Below are 17,335 nucleotides of genomic sequence, written 5' to 3' on the forward strand. Positions count from 1 at the left end.
CGCGTGTACGCTGCATCTCCTGCAGCCTGGAGGCGTTGCAGCGGCGGCTCCGGGCAGGAATGAACACAGAACCTGACGCGACCACCACCGTTCTGATGCGACCCGTCCGGACCCGACGAGAGTGTTTTCTCCCCCCCTTCCCTCACGACCCCCAGGACCAGCAGACACACACGTCCCGGTGATGCGAGGATAGGCCCCCGCCTCCCGTCAGCCGCACACGGGGACTGAGAAGAAGAAGAAGAAGAAGAAGAAAAAAAAAAGGCTCCCAAGATGGTCCGCATCGCCAAGGCCCTGGGTCTGATGATTCTGTTCGTGGCGGTTCTGATCCTGTCGCTCATCAGCTACGTGTCGCTCAGGAAGGACAGTCTCTTCGGCTCCCCCAAGTATGACATGGGGGGTCCGAGGATCATGTTCCACGCGGGGTTTCGGTGAGTAGAGATCGAGATGTTTTTTTCTGGTTGGAGATGATGCTGAGAGAACACGTGACTGTGGGCCTGGTGTGTCAGGGATTCGAACCCGCGGCACCTCACCTGCGGACACACCTGGACAACATTCTACTTAAAACTACGTCATTTTAACGATATATTTCTCATACATTTTTTTTTAAAATCAGAACAATAAGAGACAAGAAATACGTTTTTTAATGAAATAATATTAATAACATTCTCACTCCTTTTCAGAGAACTCAGAATCAGGGTTAAAGGGCTAAACTAATGTTGATTGAAATATTCAAGTGGATTTAAGCCACGCCCACGGAAGACACCTTTTCTGGAGATTAAATCTTGTTCTATCATAACCACACCCGCTCCGCTGTGATTGGTCAAGCGTCGAAGGTTTGTCACTGCCTGTCATCACTCACGATCATTACCCCTAACGTTGATATGTGATACACATTTTTGTCCGGAGCGATACAAGACGACACAACTATTTACTGTGTCACCTTATACTTTTTAAAGTATCTACATTTGTTTATTAGTACATCTGTTAAAATAAATACATCTTCATGTTAATATAAGTACATCTTCATGTTAATATAAGTACATCTTCATGTTAATATAAGTACATCTTCATGTTCATATAAGTAAATCTTCATGTTAATATAAGTACATCTTCATTTTAATATAAGTACATCTTCATGTTAATATAAATACATCTTCATGTTCATATAAGTAAATCTTCATGTTAATAAAAGTACATCTTCATTTTAATATAAGTACATCTTCATGTTAATATAAGTACATCTTCATGTTAATATAAGTACATCTTCATGTTAATATAAGTACATCTTCATGTTCATATAAGTAAATCTTCATGTTAATATAAGTACATCTTCATTTTAATATAAGTACATCTTCATGTTAATATAAATACATCTTCATGTTCATATAAGTAAATCTTCATGTTAATAAAAGTACATCTTCATTTTAATATAAGTACATCTTCATGTTAATATAAGTACATCTTCATGTTAAAATAAGTACATCTTTATGTTAATATAAGTACATCTTCATGTTAATATAAGTACATCTTCATTTTAATAAAAGTACATCTTCATTTTAATATAAGTACATCTTCATGTTAATATAAGTACATCTTCATGTTATTATAAGTACATCGTCATGTTAATATAAGAACATCTTCATGTTAATATAAGTACATCTTCATATTCATATAAGTACATCTTCATGTTCATATAAGTACATCTTCATGTTAATATAAGTACATCTTCATTTTAATATAAGAACATCTTCATGTTAATATAAGTACATCTTCATATTAATATAAGTACATCTTAATTTTAATTTAAGTACGAAACTAAGGACCAAAAAGAGGGTTCAGCTTATTGAACTTTCTTTGTGCATTAAGCTAAAATAATAAACTGAGACGGACAGCTGTCAATCAAAATTGGAAAAAAAAACAATGAAATGTTGTGATTGCATTATTCTCATTGCAGTTATCAGATTAATGACACAATAATGCAAAGTACATCAACAAGCATTATGAATGTGTATAATTCCCAATCTATTTCTGAATAAATAAATATTTTTGGCATTTTTGTAGTAGAAAAATAATGTTGAGTTGCGTCGTTTACAAGTCGCTAACATGAAAAAGTTACGCACCTCTATTCCGTTAAGCTAGCTCCATCACTTCCTGTTTTTATCCAGTGAAACTATGCTTTTGATTCAAATGAGAACATATTAAATTGCTATATTCGCAAGTAGAATGCAAGGAGAGACTATTTGAAAGGATCTCAAGCCTTAAATGTAACGTTTTAATTAAAAGTATAGAGGTAGAAACTGCGCTGTTTAAGCTAGCTCGAGTTAGCTTATGCTAGCGCTGGTTGTCTGCAGGTTTAGAACCCGGTCCCGCGACCTTCCTCTTACTAAAAGTACAAATTAAACAAGTTTAAACGTGAAATTAATGTTAAATAAATCCATCTACAGCAAACCAGCTTTGGCTAGCAGCGGCTAATAAACACAGCTTTATAAAACATGTTCTTTACTCAATGTTTCTGGATGAAAGCCCACAAATGATACTGGAAATATTTTTTAAAGCCTTTTATCCAACTTTACTTTGATACTTTCCACTTGGCATGGTTTCTTTAAATGAGTCAAAGAGCCTGATGCCCCTAATCCATTGACTCTAGGTTAAATAAAAGGAAGTTGTTTTAAAGCCTGATATTTCAATAGAAGTTGCCACACGATCACTTTTAGTTCCTACTTTCTTTAGTTTAATTTCCTTTCAAACATGGTTCTTCTGTGAGTTCACCATCTTTTTTTTTTTTCTTTTTTTTTAGCACATCAGGCGGCTGCATATTTCTATCATCTGTTTTTGTTTCTGATCTGTCAGATTCCACCGTCTCAGGTTTTCGCTTCCATATTATTAAGAAAGGATGTTTAGGTTTAAAGGTAGATTTGTGTTGCTATGACTACGTTAGAGGAAGTTTCTCAATCAAATTATTTCTACAATTTCTCATTTTTAAGGGTGAATATAATTGTTTAAAGTCGTGTGACAAGATTCTTCTTTAACGTTTTCTTTTGAGCTTTTTATGTCTGTTTTTAATAAAAACACATTTTAATATGAGTGAAAACATCTCCGTCATGGATAATAAAAAAAATCCTGAGAAACGTATTTTGAAAAACATTTTCTTCTCACTTTTCACAAAGAAATAAACGACAACATAAAGTCTCTAATAAACGTGTGTTACTAATAAAAGTAATCTCATTAGTTTAGTTGTGTAATGTTGAAGGTCCAGGGTTTAAATCCAAGTGAAAGTGTCAAGATCTCATAATAAGAGTGAGAAGCGAGAACATTAAAAAAAAAAGAAGAATGAGTTCACTGAGAGGGAGTGAGGCAAAAATGGTTCATGTCAGAATCGGGGTTATTTCAGTTGACGAGTCGGGGTCACAAGATGAAGAAGCTCCTGATTCATGTGACTATAAGTTCTGGATATGGATTTGCTTTTCAATTATTAAAGTTATTTCTCGGATCTGACGCGTAACAACGTTCCTCTGTCCTCAGATCACAGTTTGCCATGAATTTCCTGGATCCGTCTTTCATCCCTTTGACCACCGCCCTGAACGAGGAGCTGCAAGGAAAACCCTCCAAATGGAAATTCAACAAGACGGCGTATTATCAGCAGAGGTAAATCATCATCATCATCATCATCATCATCATCGCTTCCTCTTTCGCTCTCGTCAGTGCTGCGTGATCAGCTTAAAAATCCACATTAGCGAAGACATGGCATCAACTGGAGAGCAGTCATCTCCGCCTGGTTCTGTCAATTATTGATATTGATAATTAGCCTCGTGGGATGTGAGTGGTTTTCACTCCAGTGTCTGTGGAGGAAACAAGTGAACGATGAATTAAGAGCGAGGAAACCACCACAACAACGAGGTTTCAATCTTTAATCAAACATCTAAATAAAAGTGTACACAGTAACTTGGGGAAAGAATCAGTATTTGTTCACCAAACATCACTGATAGGGACGTAAGAAATGATGGATACATAAATATCGCAATGTTTTTTTTCCTTCACGATACTGTATCGGTATGTTTTTTTAATTTATAATTACCACGCAGATATTCACGGTCAATATGGCAGCGGCGGTTATTACCTCAGCTAAAAGGACCAGTGAAATCCAGTGAGATCCTGGTGATGACTGAGGGCGAGAGGATGCAGTAGATTCTTTTAAATATGATGTTTGGACATATTTTGTTTTCAAAACAAATGAAAGCAGTTACGACTTCGTCATTCGGTCGTTTCAAAAGGGAGGTTGAAAACCTGTGAGATCCCCGGCGATGACTGAGGACGAGAGGATACAGTGGACATATTTTCATGTCAAAACAAATTAAAAGCTTCGTCATGTGGTCTGTAAATACCGCAAGACCAGAGTCAAGTACTCGACAATACTACAAATATATATTTGTTACTACAGTATCACAATCTTTGCGCTTGATGGATCTACTGACTCCTTTAAGAAACATCTTAAGACTTTCTATTTGTTCAGGCTTTTCCTTGATTTTCTGGAACTCCTGTTGTGTTATCAGTATTATCTTGACCTTTAAAGTATATACTTTATTGAATATTGTTTTGATTGTTTAAGTGCTTTGTGACCCTGGTCTGGAAAAGTATTTTTATACCATTTTAGCATTTGAAATATTGTTGGTGGTGTAGCATCCCAGAACTTGCATGAACATCACAAGAGTGTGAGGAATCATCTCGAGTCTTAGGACTTATGTATTTAGATCATTTAAGACACTACCATGTGTTTCATCATCTTGTCCCGTTAATAACATTCCCTGAAAATGTTTTTTTTCGTAGTAAAAAAAAACAAACTCTTGTGGACGAGGATCAATGAAAACAATGATCAATGTTGTCTTTTTCATCTCGTTTCCAGAAAAGATATCTTCCACTACATCGACATTCCCAAGAACTTCTCCCTGACCAAGAACAGCGTGCGCGTGGGGCAGCTCATGCACTTCGACTACTCCAGCCACAAGTACGTCTTCTCCATCAGCAACAACTTCAAGTCCCTGCTCCCGGACGTGTCGCCGATCCAGAACAAGCACTACAGCATGTGCGCCGTGGTCGGCAACAGCGGCATCCTCACCGGCAGCCACTGCGGCCCCGAGATCGACCAGGCCGACTTCGTCTTCCGCTGCAACTTCGCCCCCACGGAGGTCTACTCCAAGGACGTGGGCAAGAAGACCAACCTGACCACCTTCAACCCCAGCATCCTGGAGCGGTACTACAACAACCTGCTGACCATCCAGGACCGGAATAACTTCTTCCTGAACCTGAAGAAGCTGGAGAGCGCCATCCTCTGGATCCCGGCCTTCTTCCTCCATAACTCGGCCACGGTCACGCGCACCCTGGTGGACTTCTTCGTGGAGCACAAGGGCCAGCTGAAGATAGAGCTGGCCTGGCCCGGAAACATCATGCACGATGTCAACAAGTAAGGAAGTCACGTCTTATTCTCTGCTACTGCTCTTGTTACATCACAACCTGCTGATGCAGCAAACAATTATTTATGAGACAGTTTGTCAGTGGGAGGCCTTGACCTGGAAAACAAGATTTATTTCGAGGGGGCTCGGAGTCAAAGAGGTTTCTCGTTATAAATCCATTTGTTCTCTTCGTGCTTAGGTTTAAGCCCATTGGTTCCCAACTACCAGGGCCCGGTACCGTACCATGAAGAATTTCATATTGGGCCACATAGAAAAAAAGGTTATTTTAATTAATTTGATATATGTTTTATTTTGGAAACTAGGCCACATTTAAGTACCATTAGCTTGTCAAACATGGAATGCTAGAGATTCTTGATTCTTTTCATACACTTTAACGTTTGTTTGTTCTTTGCCAGTCATGCTGTTTTATTTTCGCTGCTTTTATCTGAAGGTCGGTCTGTAAAAATAGTTCTGACATCAAACCAGTCTGTGGTTTAAAAAAAGTTTGGGGATCCCTGGTTTATGCGACACTCACTGAGAAAGATGCATCTAAAATTACACAGAGTGGATTGTGTTACAGCATCTCATCATAATAGCTTACGCTGTATATTTGTTATTATTAGAAAAACGTGCAACAAAACCCACAATATTTTAGCGACTGAAATGTGCACAAAGAACAACGGTTCCTATTTCTTTTACCCTAACCATTAGGACAACTTATGTGTTGTTTCAAGTGAGTCTTAAATAGATGTTGGACTCTATTGTATCATCATCATCTGTTTGTACAAAACTATCTTTTCATTGAAATATTTACATTAGAAAATGATCTTAAGCCCCGCCCACTGAAAACTCCTTTCATGAGCTAAAATCTTGTTTATTATAACCACACCCACTCTGCTGTGATTGGTCCAGCATCGTGATTTGTCACATGCGTCAAGTTTCCACCTCCAAGGGACTCATCGTACAAAAAAAGCAGGGTGTGATTACAGCTGGATGGAGGAGGAGTGAACCCATTATTACATCATAATGTACTGCGCTCTTGTAACCTCTCGTTCGCCCAGATTTAAGAGGGGGAAGAACTTTATAAAGTAATAAGTTATAAACATGGTCATGATGAGAGACTTACTGCATCTTGGAGAGAAAGACTTCAACATTTGAAACATGTGAGCGAGTCAGGAGAGTTGGGTTTTTAAATGAGTTGCCTTTTAAAACAAAATGGAATGCTGACAAACAAATAGGGATAGGATCAAAAATGTTCAATACCGTGACTGAAACCGATATCTTCACTTCGATACAGCTTCCCGAACAATACTTCCTACATCAAAAATAATTAAAAAAAATGTATTTACAGTGTAAAATAGCAGTTGCTTACAAGTGATAATTCAATATAATGTTCACTGCATTTGTCACTTGAAATGTAAAAAAGAAGAGTAGTCTTACAAGTTTACGTTATTATTATTATTATTATTATTATTTTTTAATAATTATTGTTTTTTGCAAATGCACTGTTTTCCTTTAATGACGGGGATGTACATCTATTTTTAAAGAAAACTAAATAAATAAATACAAAACGAGCAGCCTCTGTGCTAAGACCAGATGAAAGACAGTCGGTCCTTATGCTCGAACAGAAGATTAATTCTGATCCATGTTTCCGCTGATTAGACGCTCAGACACTGTGATCTCTGTTGTATATCACACTTTCTTTTTTTCAAAGGTTCTGCGTAAAAGATCGCTCACTAAGAGCCTCTTTCATCACAATTAGCAACTGAATTTTTGGTTTCCTTCCTGCAGATACTGGAAGACTAAGAATCTGTCCCCGAAACGCCTCAGCACCGGGATCCTCATGTACACGCTGGCGTCCGCCATGTGCGACGAGATCCACCTCTACGGATTCTGGCCCTTCGGCTGGGACCCCAACACGGGCAAGGACCTGCCTTATCACTACTACGACAAAAAAGGGACCAAGTTCACCACCAAGTGGCAGGAGACGCACCAGCTGCCCAGCGAGTTCAAGCTGCTCTACAAGCTCCACAGGGACGGCGTGACCAAGCTGGGCCTCACGCACTGCTCCTAGACGACTGGGACCCACGGCTCCAAACGCGACAATAAGTCTCCCCTGATCCGCCGCGAATGTAGATCACAGATGTCATTCATTTCAGGACGAAAATTTGGTCCGTTCTCTCTCTCCCCCCCCCTCGTAGCACGACTCTGACACTAACAGCCTGCAGGGGGCGTCTCATCCGTAACAGATGGTATACTCCACTTCTGCTAAAAACGACTTCGCATCTATCACCAACGTTCTGTCCTCTGAAATCACTGCCTAATCTCAGGGAAGGAGTTAGATCAGTGTGTTATTTTTAATCGGAACCCACAAAAGAAGGTGCAGTTCCTGTTTCCATTTCCAAGTGTCGGGAATCTGCACTGCCCTGTAAATGAGTGTTTACACAACAGACCTTGCTATTCAACCTTCAACCACTAATGTCTCTCACTTCCAGTTTTTTTTTTTTTTTTACTAAAAAAAGAATTTAGCCAAACAAATGATTCACTCAAGTTAAGATATTCCACACAGATGTGCCTTTGACTGGTCATGATAAAAGAGTCAGAAAAAAAACAGTAAAAACATGGCGGTTCATTTTCGTCCAGGTTTATCTGCTTTATATCTTGTTGTCTTGCTATCAAGACTCTTCAAGAATCAAAGCCTACTAGGATTTTATTTCCTCTGAGATAATGAGTAACAAAGAGTGAGTAACACAAGGCTATGAAAGATATAAAAAGGTAAACAAGAATCACAGACTTAGGTCAATCTGACCTCTTCAAATAACTAGAAGAAGTACAGTTTAAATGCATTTATAAACAACTAAAACAAACAATTGTGTTGATTGTTTTTAAAAACTATTCTAAACTGAACCTACGCAGCATCAACTAATCTGATTCCAAGTTTATATGTTGGCGTCGGTGTATGTTGAGGCTCTGAATTAAACGTTTTTTAAACACACATATTTTACAGTGACATATTCATGGTAAATTCGCCTTCTAGTATGTTTACAAAAGTGAAAGTATCTACTTAACTAAACGGGAAACTACAAATAGCACTTTGGATTCAGAAGTGGGAGCATTTCCTTCCTGCACTAACTTCTACTTTTTACAACTTGTTTTACATTTATATTAAACTAAAGCTCATTTTTAAGGTGAAAAATGTAAACTGCATCATTTGTTATTGAGCATAATCACACAAATTAATCACAAAAGCCCTATATTATAAGTACAAATTACTTACTTACTTACTTTCAAATGCTGTCAAGAGAAATGCTACCGATAGAGTTCCAAAGATAAAGAAGTCATCAAATTACTGTTTGTATCCAAAATACAACCTGTTAGTTGAACTCACCTTGTCAGGCATTTTCTTGTGAGCCCCTGTAAAATATTTGTAATCTGTAATCAAAACGTTTTTATTTATTTTACATGAATTGTTCTTACAGTATAGTGTTGTTTAACTGGAAAATACCTAAATACTCAATAATTTACTCGGCATTAACTTTGTGTTGATCAACTTATTTAGATATATTCTTCAAAAAATAAAATGTTTATTTAGCTTTAAAAATGTCTAAATATCATCAGTGAAGAACTATTTTATGGTCCTTCTCTTCACTCCAGGTCTTTGCCAGGACACGTTACAGTAACATACTGTCGTACAACTATACAAATGTATGTGTAGTTTATCACAGTGGAAAATAACACCTCATATAAACACAATGTTATTACTTCTCCATGATGGAATTCATATACAATTTATATTGCTTACAAAAAAGTTGCTCGAGGCAGTCAGCCTCCTCCAGTATAAAAACATCAAAAAGCCAACTTTTAAATGTGTTAAATAAAGATTTTCAACCAGGAAAACAAGCCAAGTTACAAGTCAAAAAGTTCTTGCCAAGGTTTCTGATAATCTGGTGTTATCTTTGTATTATGACCAGTCCAAGAAACACCTGTGGATGTTGTTTACGTAGCATCACCTCCGAGTGGAATGCCAATGTGTCGTATAAGCCAAATATATGGAAGCGAAAGATGTTTATATTGAATTCCACAGTCAAACTGTCCGCTTGTGTTGGACTTCTCTGACCTTATTAGACTTTTTAGCGACTGCTCACACGAGGTTAAACTCCTGCACCAGCAACCAAAACAGCAACACACTTGTTCCAGTTCGTGCCTCCGAAAGAAACACAAAAAAAACAAGCTTCGTCCACTATTCAAAGTTTTCTGAATCCGTTTAGATTTGTACATTATAGACTAGACTATGTAGATGGATTATACCATTTTTAATCTCTTTACAGTTGAAGTGGGGATTCGACAAAAAAACGGGTATTTTTACCAAAGGAACTAAAAAGATGGTTTTTATTTTTTAAGATAATCATAAATCCAAGTTTGTGTTTGTTGATGAATATTCCAAGAGAAAGGGATTCTGTAGAGACACATTTAAGAAGTAGAAAATCACACTAAGGAACAGGAAAATGTACAAAATGTATTAAAAGCTGTGACTAATGAAGTATTAAAATAATTTAACATTATTTTCTAACCTTCAATCTTACCAAGGGATTACAATTCTTTAAATATTCATTTATAAAACAAATGGAATGATTGTTGTTTACATTTGCAACACAACATTTGATTTCTATTTTTTACATCTGAGTCCAGGGCCAATGGGGGAAATATAAACCACTACTTAAAAAGGCAAATATTGACTCTGCTTTGAGTCTCTGCTGGTTGACTGTCTGTGAGGGAAACACCAGTAACAAGTGTTTTTTAGTAAATAGGGTTTAAATCTAAGATCGAAGATTTTTTCTGTCTCTTTTCACAAAAAAAACCCCATCACTCATGAACAAGATAACAATTTTTAATCAATCCAATATTTAAAGCTAAGATTTGCACCAAAAAACACAGCAAACACGTTAAAAACTACAGAAAACTAATATTTGTTTACAGCCATTAGCATTAAGATGCTAACGTTAGCTCGTTACTATTTTTTTTTTCCAAAGAGAGATAATGTCAATTAAGAAATATAATGTATTTTTACGTGTTTCACAAATTAAGATTTAGAAAAGATATAGTCGGGGCTCAAAGGTGACTTGCTAGGAGCTAATATCAGTGGAGTTGCTTTCAATTAAAATGACTAAAATGTTAAGCTTTTATATGTGAGGTTCAGGTTAAGGAGGGAAAAGTAACGAATGACGAAATATTTAATTTAAAATAAACTTAAATTTGTATATCCAATTTCTTTTTAGGTACTAAAAAGTGGAAACACAGTGGATACAAAAACACCCCCAGCCCACTTGAAAAAGCTGACCCTCTCTGATGAAATCCACTTCTTGTGTGGCAAGAAAAACAAACTCCCAAAAAGTTGATGCAGGATTTAGCAAAGTACAAGCATGCGATAAACACTCAAGTCTTGGATAAACACCAGTGGGACCTGGATTTATGTGAAGTCCAGCTCCAGCTCCAGTGATGAGAAAAACTGAAATAAGATCCACGGTAGCAACTTTATCTCTGACTCGTTCTTCCGTGATGAAAGCGAATGTGATATGACCTGCATCGTGTCTTACCTGTTCAGTCGATCTGCATGTGTGACCATTTGAATACAGGATGTGATTTGTTGAAGCCAAAAATGCGGTTATATATCTATATATATATATATATATATTTATATTTATTCAAACGGGACCAAGCTTTTTTTTTTCCTTCCGCATATATACCACCTTAAATCCCCTTCACGGCCAGACGACAGTGAATGGCACGATGGGATTGTGAAGGGATGAGGATTGAGAAAAGCCACATGACCACCACATGACTCCACCACTCATGCTCCGGGTGGTAATTATCAGCTTCGTTTCACCAGTACGCTCATTAGGATGGAGTTTTTTTTATTTTTTTACATTCCACACAAAAAGCTGCTTTTTTCCTTTGGTCCCATATTTGGGGCGTCAGTCACTGCTGTTGTCATGGGAACACCAGGTCACGTGAAACCACAGTGTGTTCATCAATGTCTCGTTGTTTGAATTGAATGTTGAATAAAAATCATTGTTATCACAAAACCAAAGATCAGGGAACTTCAAAAAAACACAATTTCCTTTTCTAAATGGCAAATTCATCAGATTTTAATTAAGTAAAACCTCACGGTGTAGGAATCAGTTTAGATTTTATCCTATACCATTCTAGTAAGTACTAAGTATAAGTACCCATCCCTAAATACTGGAGAACATGCAAACGTTTCCTTTTTATACCCCAATATAGTATTGTGCTTAGGGGCCTCATTCCATTGTAAAAGACTTGTTCTGTCAGTATTATTTTATGGCATATTGTGTCCGTTTTCATTAAGAGGTTTTCATTCAACTTTTATAAGACATAATAATGACTTTATAACAGTTAGAAAAGATCTTAAAGCAGTTTATAGTCATCCACGACCAAGGTGTCCAACTCAATCACACTAGGGGCCAAAATCTTTAAACGCTCTTGGTCGAGGGTCAAACAATTTTTTTATTTACTAAACTCCCATGAAATGCTGGCATCTTTATAGGTCTGGGACATGAACATTAATTTACGGACTACATCAGATGACGTGGCTGAGTTTGATGGTGTGATAACTTGATAACAGGGTTTAATGAAGTATTACAAACCGAAATTCATAGTAGGTTTTATCAGATTTTCGTGAAGCTCCAAGAACCAAACCAATAAAATACAGAACGTGAAATTAAATGAACACTAAAATGTTAAATAGTGCTGCTTTGACATTCTTGGAACTGATTTGTGGTTTGAGGTGACGTGGTTTCCCAACCATCCTATTTCTAACTAATCAAGGAGGCTGTGACCCTGACTAGCCTGGACAACCATTGTCAGATTAATGATTGTATAGCAGAAGGACGTTCACCGTGAGATTCGTTTTTTTTTTTGTACACAGGAATATTTTGGTGAGAAAATATTTTTGGAATGTTCCGACTCCGATGTGGAATTGTAACACAAATCCTCTGCTAATAAATATCAGATTGTCTCAGAAATCCCTTTAACATTCTTGTGCATGGAAACCTTGGCTGCTTCTCTTGTATAAAGTCATGTGTATTTTGAGCTCACGACGACTGTAGTCACGTCCGACATCATCTCTGATCGTGAACCATGTACGTGCGCCTGCACATTTACTGACAATAATCTCATGACACTGTTTACTTTCCCCACCCATTAAAGAGATCTGATATGATTATTCTGTTTCTGTCAATGAGTGAACACCTGTTTTATTCCCCAGCAGAGGTCACCACGGCGACACCATCGTCACCTCGTTCTTCCTTCACAGTTACTATCTCTTTCATTTCATTTTCATTATTCTTTCTCTAAGTGGCTCTTTTTAAATATTTGTGCCTCTGTTTATCAAATGACTCAATGTAAATATAGCAACTATATAAATTCATAATTAAGGCAATTAACTTTGTATTAAAGGAGGGGTAGATGTTCTTCAAAATCTTGTAATCTGTATTTTTAATTCAAAATTTTGACTTTCTGTTCATAATGGTTCCTGTAGCAAGTTAGCATCAATGCTAACCTTTCTCGTAGGCTCTATTCAAACACAATGGAGGAGAGAACAAATGTTTAATGGACATATTACCATCATATTATTTTGAACGGTTAAAATGTTTAACTTTTTTTGGTTTCGAAGTTTTCAGTACTTTATGATAGTGTCACAGGTGATTCAAAACATTCTATTAATTGTCAGCAGTCAAGAGGATTTCAAGCAAAACAGTAGAAACCAATAGTTTCCACATTTTGTTGCTTCTATTCTTTTCCACTTTATAAAGGTTGTTAAATTACATTTTTTTCAAGATAAAGTTGTTTCATAAATATCATATTTCACAATTATAAATATGTTTTTCAACATTGACGTTGTTGAAAGAGACTTGAGTGATAATAGCCCAATTATTGGAATAATACATTTCAAAATGTATGACAACAGAAGTTTCTTGCAACAGGATGAGACACAGGAAGTGAACAGGAAGTAAACACACAATTAAAACCAAAATAAGGGCGTCTCATGGCAGTATTAAATCATTTAATATATATCTATAGTAGGATTTTGATTCCTTAATATTTCAATTTTTTTATTTCATTTAATACAAATAAAACAAATGTCTACTTTAATTCCTTCTTTTTGTGTATGTAACTGCTCCTAAACATTTTTTTAGCTCAGAAATTAACTAAAGGAAGGATATTCTCATTGAAAAAAGAAATATTTTGATGGAAAAATACATGTTTTTATTTGAAAAGAGTCAAACTGTTACGTTCTTTTATAAGACATTCAAGAATATATTGTATTAGTTTAATTTTACAGTGAATTATGAGCCAATATTTTTTATTTAAACAGTTGTTTTTTCTTCTTTAAACCCTGTTTCCAAGAGTGATTGAGCAGTTAAAACACAGATGAAATACAGTAAAACACTACATACATGGTAAAATGAAAATATATAATTGAACTTTTTATTCTTTAAAGTATCACAAGATGTCAGTTGAGGTTTCTGCCCCTCGATGAGAACCATGGTCTCAGACTTGAAAAAGTAAATGTGGTGTGAATTAAATGAGCAACATCTTTATTTAAAAAAGAAAAGACGACAGAAAAAGGTTCCAAGGGCGTATCAGCAGCCACACCCGCCCCTGACGGGGGCCACCTGGAGGTCCCGGTGGGTGATGGAGCTCCCGTTGTGCTCGCTGCCGGGGCCACAGTAGGTGCTCTGCTCCATCCTCTTCATCACCATGCTGAGGAGCGTGCTCACCGCCTTCTCCACGTCGGTCCCCGTCACCGAGCTGGTCTCGAAGTACGGGATCCTGTAGACGAGCGTGGTTGCAAGGCATCATGGGAAAGGGCCGAGGACGTGATGATGATTCAATATCGACATGATTTCTCACCCGTATCTGTCGGCCAGATCCCGGATCTCCCGGGACTGGATGTCCCTCAGGTTCCTCAGGTCGGCTTTGGTGCCCACCAGGACGATGTCGGGGTTCTCGCAGTAGGCGTTGGCCTGCAGTTGACCTGAGTGAACGGAGAAGAACATGACGACCGATTGTTCAGTTATGCAACACGTGACCTTTCTGTGGCACAGCAGAAGGTCATGTGTTTATCAGACGCCATCAATCCTGACTTTATTATATAATAAACTCAAACCCTGTGTGATGAATACACTTTTGATTTGAACTCCTTTAATCTTTAGCTCGTAACTCATCGATTATGAAGCGTTTTATTTTAAATTCAAAGGTAGTTTAGGTTATATTAAAACATATATTATCAATTACAGAACGTTTTTTACTTTGATAATTAATTTATGTTATAATTTATGTTTTGACATTTGAAATTCCAGCTCTTCTCTACCAAAAACTGAGACTCATTCATGACTTTTACTAATAAAGTGAAAAATGTCAGGTGGAATTTATTCTCCTTTTCATTAAATGAAATACAACAAAATATGATTTAAATGATCATTAATACCACTTAAAGATAATGTTTTTGTCAAGTAGAAATTAATAAAAACAACATGTATAACCTGGAAAAAAACCCAACCTCATTTTTCCAATGGAATAAAATGTTTTAATATAACTATATATAATAATTATCATATGTTTCCATTGATGAACTCATCCGTAGATCCTTAAAATAAGTCGTACTCATCCAGTTCCGGACATTGTGGAAGCTGTGCTCGTTGGTCAGGTCGAACATCAGCAGGAAGCCCATGGCGTCTCTGAAGAACGCTGTGGTGAGGCTGCGGAACCTGGAGCGGATCAGTCGGTGGTTTGAGGAAAATGTTCTTTGATGAAACATTTGAATCCACAACTACTGTCAGGCCAACACGACTGCCTTCTACAAGTAGGAAAGCACTGAGGAGGGGAATACCTCTGCCAAGGAATCAATTTCCCATCACTACATTAAAATACAAGACAATGAAATTTGTGTAAAACAACTTCCATGATGAAACTTGAGTATTAGCTCCAAAAACATGATGAAAGTTTCTTTTATATAAAACTATTTTTTTTGCCTTTTTGCTAATTCCAGCTAGCTGGGGCAAGAGGCCTATGATGTGCTTTTATGTGGCACTCATGAGGTCAAAGTATGATCATCTAGAAATGACTTTTATTTTGTATTTTAACTATACATTTCAACACATAAAAAAACACAGTTGTGTTTAATTGGGTCTAATTACTTTTTAAGGCTCATTTTTGCGAGTATTTTCCTCAAAAGATTTTTCAAGTAAATTAAACAATATAGAAAAAACATGCATATTATCATGTTTTATATTTGATTGGATATATATATTTTTGGTAACACTTTAGAATGGGGAACACATATTAACTATTAATAATCAACTCATTTATATCTGTTTCAACAGAAAATTAACCACTTACTAACCATCATGAAATACTAACTCGCACCTTGTTCATTGTGACTATATTCAAGTTTACGCTGAACTACACCTTAATAAGTGATTATAAACCGAAAATAAATCATTAAAGATTAACTTTGGTGAAAACTAGCTTAACTCTATTTACCCCTTATTCAGTGTAAGTACCATGAGAGAATAAATTCACCATCAATAATACTTTTAAAGTAAAAAATACTAGTTTTAAAAGCTCTTTAATAACTCCAAAATAAGTATTTAAATATGTTTTACACAATTACAAATAATTATCGTTGAGTAATTGTGTTTTGGATGTTGGTTTATTTTTTTTTAATTTTATTTTTTAAAGATAAAGTAACAAGTAACTATTTCTATCATGGTACTTACACATAATATGGGGTAAATACAGAAAAGCTAGTTTTATTTCTTTCTTTATAATCAGTAATAAAGATGTTGTTCACTAGAACAAGGTGTGAGTTAGTACTTTATGATGGTTAGTAAGTGGTTAATTTCCTGTTAATACTGATATGAATAAGTAGATTATTAATAGTTAATGTGTTTTCCCCATTCTCAAGTATTACCATATTTTTTTAACGTAGCTTAATGAGCTTTGATATAAAATTTGATGTAAAAAAATCTACATTTCTTAAAGTTTTGTTTGTTCTTTCTATTGTTTTGACTGACCCTTACAACAGTGTATATAATGTGGCCCCTGAGGACATTGAGTCTGTCCACCCCCCCCGGACCTATAAGAGACGTCTCATAATCACCTCTCTTGTCCTGCCGTGTCCCAGAGCTGAAGGTGGACCTTAAAGTTCTTCTCCGACATCCCGTCCGACCCCATCCCCGTGTACATCTGAGGTCAAAAGGTCAAACGCTCGAGTGTAACATCTTCTTCATCACGGTTTCACGTCTCACTCACCACTCGCTTCTCCTTGAAGTCGATGCCCACCGTGGTGGTGAACTTCCTGTTGAACTTGCTGTCGGTGTAGCGGTGGAGGAAGGTGGTCTTCCCGACCCCGGAGTCCCCGAGTGCCAGCAGCTTGATCAGATAGTCGTAGTCCCACTCAGCCATGTCGAGACTCTGACGTGTTTTTTTTGTTTTTGGTTCAGTCTGGAGGAGGAATACTTGCAAGGCAGCAGATGAAAGACCATCACAGGGTCTTAGCAGGACCTCATACCTCTGCGCTCATTAGGCCCCGATCACAGACGCGAGCACATGACTCGGGCTGAGTTCCACATGAGCAGTCAAATGTCTCCAGAGAAGCAGAAAAACCACGGCCCTGTTTCGGAGACAGAAGTTCGTTTATTGGCCGCGATGATACGGTGCCGCGGCCGGTGACGTCAGGTCCGACGTCTAGCCGTCTGCGTCGCCATGGATACGGACAGTTTTATGAATGGAGTATATTAACGATTAGGACACGCGGCCAGGGTCAAAAGGTCAGACATAAACAACTACATGACATTTTTTTA

The 17,335-nt window shown here is 37.0% G+C and overlaps 2 protein-coding genes across 2 annotated transcripts; one reads left to right on the top strand and one right to left on the bottom strand.

Annotated features, from left to right (window-relative positions):
• On the top strand, window positions 1-12,690 carry LOC148087554 (alpha-N-acetylneuraminate alpha-2,8-sialyltransferase ST8SIA3-like). Its single transcript, XM_087789337.1, has 4 exons — window positions 1-428; window positions 3,523-3,645; window positions 4,901-5,458; window positions 7,239-12,690. Exons 1-4 carry the CDS (start codon window positions 271-273, stop codon window positions 7,519-7,521), a joined length of 1,122 nt encoding a protein of 373 aa, XP_087645463.1. The 5' UTR covers window positions 1-270; the 3' UTR covers window positions 7,522-12,690.
• Window positions 12,691-14,110: 1,420 nt separating this feature from the next.
• Window positions 14,111-16,968, bottom strand: LOC148087555 (ras-related protein Rab-27B-like). Its single transcript, XM_087794791.1, has 5 exons — window positions 16,785-16,968; window positions 16,633-16,718; window positions 15,135-15,238; window positions 14,382-14,505; window positions 14,111-14,300 (listed from the first exon to the last, which is right to left on the bottom strand). Exons 1-5 carry the CDS (start codon window positions 16,935-16,937, stop codon window positions 14,111-14,113), a joined length of 657 nt encoding a protein of 218 aa, XP_087650917.1. The 5' UTR covers window positions 16,938-16,968.
• Between the last annotated feature and the right edge of the window lie 367 nt (window positions 16,969-17,335).

This window comes from Callionymus lyra, chromosome 1, assembly GCF_982586985.1.
Source record: "Callionymus lyra chromosome 1, fCalLyr1.hap1.1, whole genome shotgun sequence".
Classification (NCBI taxonomy): Eukaryota; Metazoa; Chordata; class Actinopteri; order Syngnathiformes; family Callionymidae; genus Callionymus; species Callionymus lyra.

Coding starts and splice junctions, on each gene's coding strand:
- LOC148087554 (XM_087789337.1), top strand. CDS start 271: ATGGTCCGCATCGCCAAGGCCCTGGGTCTGATGATTCTGTTCGTGGCG. Junction 429..3,522: donor ATGTTCCACGCGGGGTTTCG/GTGAGTAGAGAT, acceptor CTCTGTCCTCAG/ATCACAGTTTGCCATGAATT. Junction 5,459..7,238: donor ATCATGCACGATGTCAACAA/GTAAGGAAGTCA, acceptor TCCTTCCTGCAG/ATACTGGAAGACTAAGAATC.
- LOC148087555 (XM_087794791.1), bottom strand. CDS start 16,937: ATGGCTGAGTGGGACTACGACTATCTGATCAAGCTGCTGGCACTCGGG. Junction 15,239..16,632: donor GACACGGCAGGACAAGAGAG/GTGATTATGAGA, acceptor GATCCGCTCCAG/GTTCCGCAGCCTCACCACAG. Junction 14,506..15,134: donor CAATGTCCGGAACTGGATGA/GTACGACTTATT, acceptor CCGTTCACTCAG/GTCAACTGCAGGCCAACGCC.